This window comes from Cyprinodon variegatus, unplaced genomic scaffold (genome assembly GCF_000732505.1).
Source record: "Cyprinodon variegatus isolate N-32 unplaced genomic scaffold, C_variegatus-1.0 Scaffold1053, whole genome shotgun sequence".
Lineage (NCBI taxonomy): Eukaryota > Metazoa > Chordata > Actinopteri > Cyprinodontiformes > Cyprinodontidae > Cyprinodon > Cyprinodon variegatus.
In genome coordinates, this window is record NW_015151506.1 from 168,132 (window position 1) to 175,699 (window position 7,568).

Consider the following 7,568-nt stretch of genomic DNA (forward strand, 5'->3'; position numbering starts at 1 on the left):
TGACAGATTCTTTTAATGGTTTCGATGCACTGCGACACAGGACCATGAAATAATTAAATGCACGTGACGTGGTTTTAATGAATGAATGACACATTTATTTATTTAATTCCACATTTAATTATTTATTTAATGCTGTATTTATTTATATATTTAATTTTGGCACTTTTTATCCTCCATAAATCTGTAAAACTCCCTGCATAATTATAATAAAGCAATTTATATGCATGAAACAAGTGGAGAAGAATCTATATACTTTAGATAACAATTACTAAATTAGTTGACAATTACTTCAATAATCAATTAATCCAATTATTTGCTTCAGCCCTAATTATTATATTCCTCCCTATATTGCAGCTCAGTCAGATTTAATGACCGTTAATCGAACTATATTTTTACTTAAAACTAATGGATGGATGTGAACTGGACCTAAAACAGTCAAAGAATTAGTCAGAAGATAAAAGTCATTGATTGGACTGAGATCTCAGTACAGCTGTAAACCTAATGCCCAATAATATTTAATAAATCTTTGCTATTTGTTTCTTTTTTTTTTAACCTGCACAACTACAAACAAAACAAATTTTATTTAAGATTATATTCTTATTTTTTTAGAAAATTAGCTGCAAATCATTGTAGATCTGAAACATAAAGCAAGTTAGTGCGTTTAAAAAGGGTTTTCACAATCATTGTCATTTGATTGCTCTGGAATATGGAAGACCATAAACGTATTTATTCATTTTAAGACCTGATTTCAATATAACATATAGCACAACATCATAAAATTCACAATTTAAAACATATTAAGTAAGTAAACATACATTTCATATAAATAATAAAGAAATTACTTATATAATTATAGTTATTTATAATATATTTACTTTTGGGAGGTTGCCACTTTGTTGGGTTATTTTTGTAGTCCAGGATTACCATATATCAGTCACTTTTTATTATCTTTGTCTGGATTTAAAAAAAAAAAATTATACACAGGAACAAAAAAAAGAAAAATGGGTTGTTTTTGTTATTTAGTCCATTTTACAAAATATATACAAATATTGGCACCAAAGTTAAAGTTACTGCAGGTTTGTATTCCTGTTTGTTATAAAATTACATTAAAGATTGACTTTATACTTTGTGATGTACATTTTATAGAGACTTTAATATTTTAGAGGCATCACATTTTTATTTTTTTACTGAATCCATCTCTATCTGTTACACCACATTAGGACTATTTTGTATTGCTGTAGGGAAATAACTGAGGTCTGCTTATGGTTTTATTTTTGAGGAATGCTAAACTTAATTCCTGACTAATAAAACATTGAGAAAAAAAATCTTATTCATTCAATTATGTTTCTTTTTGCAAAATCACAGTTTAAATATGGGTTTTAGTTGGATTTTAATTATACAATAAGAAGCACATAGATATAACATAAAATATATATTTTTTTCTTATTAGATAAAATAAAATAAAAAAATTATTGGAAAACAGAAAAACTAATGCAAAGTATTTTGTTTTTATTAATTGAACAGAGGTTTCTGGTGATAGTTTACCTCTCCTGCAAATTCCAATCAAACCTGCCAGGTTTAATTGGACTTATTTTAAATTTTTTTAGGAATTTGTGAGAATTAAAACTCATATTACGTTCATTTTGGATTATCTGAATTAAGGGATTTTCTATTCCACCATTTCAAACCTCAGGGATTAGGACCATATCAGAAAAAAACAAACAAACCTGGGCATGAACGAGATGCACAGGAGAGATGGGATAAAATGAATCTTTTATAAGAGAAAGTTTAACATGCAGAGCAGTTTCATGTATGTGAAAAATATTCCTAAAATAGGAGAAATAAAAAGGAAGTTTTTTTTCTTTTTAACTTGTTTTGCTTGTTTTTAGCACCAAACTAATCGATCAGTTTCTAAAATGTAATTAAATAAAATGTGGCTTAACATGACATTTTTATATTCCACTCTCTGGTCTATATTGTACCTTCTCTTTATTTAACTTTTGGTTAGGATTTTAACCTATTGCAGAGTTAAAACTATTTTGAATTTTACCTGTCAAATACCAGTGATTTATAAACCAGATCCCTGGTATTTTACTGTCCATCTTTCCCTCAGCATCATACATCCCCTGCATCTTTATTATATGGAAAATATATATTTACATTTATATGGAGTTCTAATTATTCTGAACTCATTTCAAGTATTTTGCAAAAAGTAAACTTTTCCCCTAGTTATTTTTTAAGAGTCTGAGCTGTTAAAGGCACTATTTGAACACTAGGTGGCAGTGTTCATCACTGAAATGACTGCAGCTTTGCTGTCATCCACCCTAATGAGGCTCCAACAGGATAAAGTGCTGCAGGAACCCACCTCAGCGGCCTCCTTCTCGAACTTCTCGATGGTTCTCTTGTCGATTCCTCCGCACTTGTAGATCAGGTGGCCGGTGGTGGTGGACTTCCCGGAGTCAACATGGCCGATGACCACGATGTTGATGTGGGTCTTTTCCTTTCCCATTTTATTCTCCGGCTACAATCAAACGAGGAGTCATCAGCTGACAGGCACGCGGCCTTATTTTACCCCCGATAATGAAGCCATGGCCCGCCATTTTTTTCCAATTAGAAACCCTTTCCTTTTAACATTCATAATTTCCAGTATTTTTTTTTTAATAACGCCCTCCACCAGAGCTGTCATCCGTGACGTCATGGAAGCTTCACGGCATTAAGTGAAGCGGTTTAATTAACTAGTTTGACATGAAGCTCAGGAAAAACGTGCTCGTTCTCGACACTAGTGCCGCTGAGTCACAGAGCACGTGCTCCAAGCACCGGCCTGTCCTCCATGTTGCGCACTGCCGCCATGTTGTCGGCCTGTGAACGCGCGCAGCTAAATCAATGCCATGCTCGTTCATGAGGGTAAAATGAAATTCCCATTATTCTGCAGTTACAGAATCCTAAAAATCTGTTTCATGCATAAAATACTGCCCTTTTATTTCCTATTAAGTCCCCCTGGAATCTGTTTTCAGCCAATTAAAGACAGAGCAGACATTTTGATTTCTGTATGAATTAAATTTAAAGCTCACCCACCTCAGTCCACAGAAACCAAGAAGCAGAGTTACAGGAGAGACAAAAAAGGACAGAACCTGATCTGGGAAGAGCTTTTATACTGCCCAGAGAGGGGGGGCTGCTCTGCTTCTTGGTTGGTTCTGGGATTGAGATGACACCCCCCCATTGGCTGAATGCAGGATGACGAGCGCCTCGCTGGTCATGAACAGCTGCACCCCAGTTTACTCTGCTTTAACAATCCAACTGAAGGATGCAGACACTTCCATTGCGATTTTTTCAGAAACATTTATTAGTTACCAGCAGCTTTTCTTTCCAATTACTTTTGTGGCATTTTAACATTGAGATACAGTTCTAAACCATTTCCAACTCAAACTGAACTGAAAAGAGGCACCATCTTCAGATTTAGTGCCAGAGTTCTTTTTCCTGCGGAAACTCTTGCGATGGGTTTTAATCAGCATAAGCCAGTCCTTGAGTAAAGAGCTGTGCCTCAGAGAAGATGGCCCAGGGTGGTGAGAATAGATGGGGGAGGGGGTAACCCGCAGCTGCCGGCACACGTCTTGTTGTTGGATGTCCTGCACGACCATTCATTTCTTCTTCTGGGCCTTCTCTGCAGCCTTGGTTGTCTTTCCTGAAACCTCCTTGGTATCAACGGCCTTGATGACGCCGACAGCGACGGTCTGCCTCATGTCACGCACGGCGAAACGACCTGGGAGAGAGGTGGGGAGACGTTAGGACCTCTGGTTTAAAGTCATCCATGTTGGTTTACATATTGAAGCAGGAACCTACCGAGGGGAGGGTAGTTGGAGAAGGGCTCCACCACCATAGGCTTCTGTGGGATCAGCTTGACAATGGCGGCATCTCCGGACTTGACGAACTTGGGGTTGTCCTCGAGCTTCTTGCCAGAACGACGGTCGATCTTCTCGATCAGCTCCTTGAACTTGCAGGCGATGTGAGCGGTGTGGCAGTCCAGGACGGGGGCGTAACCCTCGTTGATCTGACCTGGGTGGTTCAGGATGATGACCTACGGATGTGAACAAGAGTTAAAAATCCATGCAACATTAAACAGAAACAAGATGGCGCCTCCTGTTGACCAAACCCACCTGAGCGTTGAAGCTCTCAGCAGCCTTTGGTGGGTCGTTCTTGCTGTCACCAGCGACGTATCCACGACGGATTTCCTTCACCGAGACGTTCTTGACGTTGAAGCCAACGTTGTCTCCGGGCACGGCTTCGGGCAGAGACTCATGGTGCATTTCCACGGACTTCACCTCAGTGGTCAGGTTGGGGGGAGCGAAGGTGACGACCATGCCGGGCTTCAGGACACCGGTCTCCACACGGCCGACGGGGACAGTTCCGATACCTGACAATAAACAAGCGTTAGATAACATAGAAACAGTGAAATCTAAAATTTAATCTTAGGTTTGCTTACCGCCAATTTTGTAGACGTCCTGCAGGGGCAGACGGAGGGGCTTGTCTGTGGGGCGGCTGGGGGGCAGGATGGCGTCCAGGGCCTCCAGGAGGGTGGTTCCACTGGCATTGCCCTCCTTGCGCTCAACCTTCCATCCCTTGAACCAGTTCATCTACAAGAACATGTGACATTAGTTCAAATCCTTTAAAAGCAACAAAAGATCAGATCTTTGTGTGGTCCCAGAGCCTCACCTTGCTGCTGGCCTCCAGCATGTTGTCTCCGTGCCATCCAGAGATGGGGACGAAGGCGACAGCGGCGGGGTTGTAGCCGATCTTCTTGATGTAGGTGCTCACTTCCTTTTGGATTTCCTCGAAACGGGCCTGGCTGTAAGGGGGCTCGGTGGAGTCCATCTTGTTGACGCCAACAATGAGCTGCTTCACACCCAGGGTGAAGGCCAGCAGGGCGTGCTCACGAGTCTGGCCGTTCTTGGAGATACCAGCCTCGAACTCACCCACGCCGGCAGCGACGATCAGGACAGCACAGTCAGCCTGGAAGATTTAAGCCCATTAAGTTTAAAACGCTCAGAAAAACCAGACTTTATAAAGCTGGCGTGGACGCCGCTTACCTGGGAGGTACCAGTGATCATGTTCTTGATGAAGTCCCTGTGTCCAGGAGCATCAATGATGGTCACGTAGTACTTGCTGGTCTCAAACTTCCACAGAGCGATGTCGATGGTGATACCACGCTCACGCTCGGCCTTCAGTTTGTCCAACACCCAGGCGTACTTGAAGGAGCCTTTCCCCATCTAGAAAACAGAAACATATTTATGACTCCCTTAAGGTAAAGTTATGCGAGGGAAACGTGAACATGCAAACTATAGAAAAAATATTTTGTTTTGAATTATTATAGCTGCAATTAACTGTGTTTTACTGGGAATTAAAACATTTTCTTAAATGCAAACTGTTTAATATGGACTAGTTTATTTTACTGGGAGACATTTATCTAAAAAATACTGAGCAATACAATAAAGTCACTACACTACTATAGTAAATGGCAGCTAAAATAGTAATAGCTAATCTAAAATGGATTAAATGCAGCGCATGAAGCCTTCACAGTAGTAACATAATGGCACCAATGTTTATTATACTCATTAAATGATCAAAGATGACTTATTCATAACAAATCAAGTTGTCAAAATGCATTTGTTATATATACACTGTACAATTTTACAAATCTTCTGAAAAATCCGTTTATTAAACTCATTTTCGCCGACACTGCTTGGTTTGAGGCCTGGTCCTGGTAAAATGCACTGTCACCATTAGCCGTTCCCGCCGGCAGGCCCCACCCCGCGTGCGCGCACACAGCTACAACTACGCCCTCGTGCCGGCCAGTTGGGCATGCCGACGCCGCCATCTTGGACACGGCTAAAACGGCTTTAAAAGTTACACAGAATGACCATGTATCCGCTTTCTTACCTCAGCGGCCTCCTTCTCGAACTTCTCGATGGTTCTCTTGTCGATTCCTCCGCACTTGTAGATCAAGTGGCCGGTAGAGGTGGACTTGCCGGAGTCGACATGGCCAATGACCACGATGTTGATGTGGGTCTTTTCCTTTCCCATTGTGTTAGTTTCTGGGAGAAAAAAGTCAAAGCAGACATTTTATTTAGCTTGAAAAGTTCGACAATGAAGCTACATGCTAAGTCGGCTAACACAGAGCCGATAGCTAATATAAAACCGGCTTGTGCCGGTTAAAACTTCTCAGCCCCGAGTTGTTTATTAACCGCTTAAATCGGTACGTTTGTGAGAAAATGATTTATAAAGTTTGATTGTTCCATTATAGTCATATCTGTGTTTTTTTTAGCGGTGTTAGGAGGCGGAGGCTGCTAGGCCGCAGCGGGCCCCAGGCCAGCCTGAGACACGTGTTACTGGCTGGGCCACGTCGGATAAAGTTACAAAGACCTCCAAATACCCAGAGTCCTCCCGGAGCCAGACTCCAACACCTGTTCCCGGCAGACAGGGACAGTTGTTCCGAGGAGGAGAGGAACCAGATGCCGATGAGCATCCTGAGATGTAAGGCTTTAGCAGCCTCCTTTGTTCCTTTCCAACACACCCTGCCCCTCATTTTTATAATCCGCAGCTTAAAAAAAACGGATCAAAACAAATATTTCACTGTAACTTAGTCTGAAAATAAATACTTAAATCTTACATTTTACCCACAGCTGATCACATTATATTAACCACAGTTTACGGCCTGGTTACATAATCGGAAAACCGAAGGAGACATGTCGAAGAAAAAAAACATTTTTTTATCTATAAAAAGTTAAAAAGCAGAAGCGCGAGACATTTTTTCTTTCATGACAGTGAGGAGTCGGAGCTGTACATACCGGTGTTTCTGGGTTTTCACGGCCGAAGGTGCTGCCCCTTAGCCAGGTAACAGAAAGAGGAAGAGAAATGCCGGACTGGGAGTTTTTATACGGGATGGGAGGCGGCCTCAGCACACCGTCATCATCCCTCCGCGCTAAACTCCGCAAATCACACGCATTCCTGCCCAAAGACGTCAGCACGCCGCGCGGATGGAGGGGAGGCAGATTAAAAACACGCATGGTGATTTTTAATCAGCTGAGATAAAAGTTCAAACACGAAGCAGCAGAATTACCCAGGATGCTGAGAGATGAAGGCATCCACTTCACATTTATACACATTTTTAATGAAAACGTTTCACAAAACCCAGAATTTAGCTCATAACACTAGTGATCTATATATTATTCATTATTTATAATGGTATTCATCTCTATGCTCATTCAGTAGAAACCCATGTCTTATTTTTATGGAACCATTATTTATCCTGCAATTGCTGCTATTGCACTTCTGGTTAGACCTAAACTGCATTCCGTTGCCTTCTACCTGTGTAATGACAATAATGTTCAATCTAATCTAATCTAATTTCATCTGTAATTTCTTGTTATTTCTACCTAAATTCCTGTTAAATCCAAAATAGAATTTAAAATCCTCCTTCTCACATATAAAGCCTTAAATGGCCAAGCTCCATCTGATATCAGAGATCTGATTGCTCCTTCTGGATTTTCCTTTAAATATCTTTACAGGTTGAA

The 7,568-nt window shown here is 40.8% G+C and overlaps 2 protein-coding genes across 2 annotated transcripts in view; both read right to left on the bottom strand.

Annotated features, from left to right (window-relative positions):
• The window catches only part of LOC107101090 (elongation factor 1-alpha-like), a 10,330-nt gene extending 7,162 nt beyond the window's left edge, over positions 1-3,168 (bottom strand). The window contains exons 1-2 of the mRNA XM_015399851.1: positions 3,076-3,168; positions 2,282-2,521 (exon numbers count right to left, since the gene is read on the bottom strand). Coding sequence (XP_015255337.1) covers positions 2,282-2,509 — 228 coding nt within the window. The 5' untranslated portion in view covers positions 2,510-2,521; positions 3,076-3,168. The remainder of the gene's footprint in view (positions 1-2,281; positions 2,522-3,075) is intronic.
• Positions 3,169-3,389: 221 nt separating this feature from the next.
• Positions 3,390-6,980, bottom strand: LOC107101099 (elongation factor 1-alpha). The gene is made up of 8 exons (XM_015399863.1): positions 6,843-6,980; positions 5,935-6,089; positions 5,085-5,264; positions 4,711-5,007; positions 4,481-4,631; positions 4,155-4,411; positions 3,841-4,075; positions 3,390-3,760 (listed from the first exon to the last, which is right to left on the bottom strand). The coding sequence occupies exons 2-8, from the start codon at positions 6,076-6,078 to the stop codon at positions 3,639-3,641; spliced, it is 1,386 nt and encodes a 461-aa protein (XP_015255349.1). The 5' UTR covers positions 6,079-6,089; positions 6,843-6,980; the 3' UTR covers positions 3,390-3,638.
• Positions 6,981-7,568: the final 588 nt, after the last annotated feature.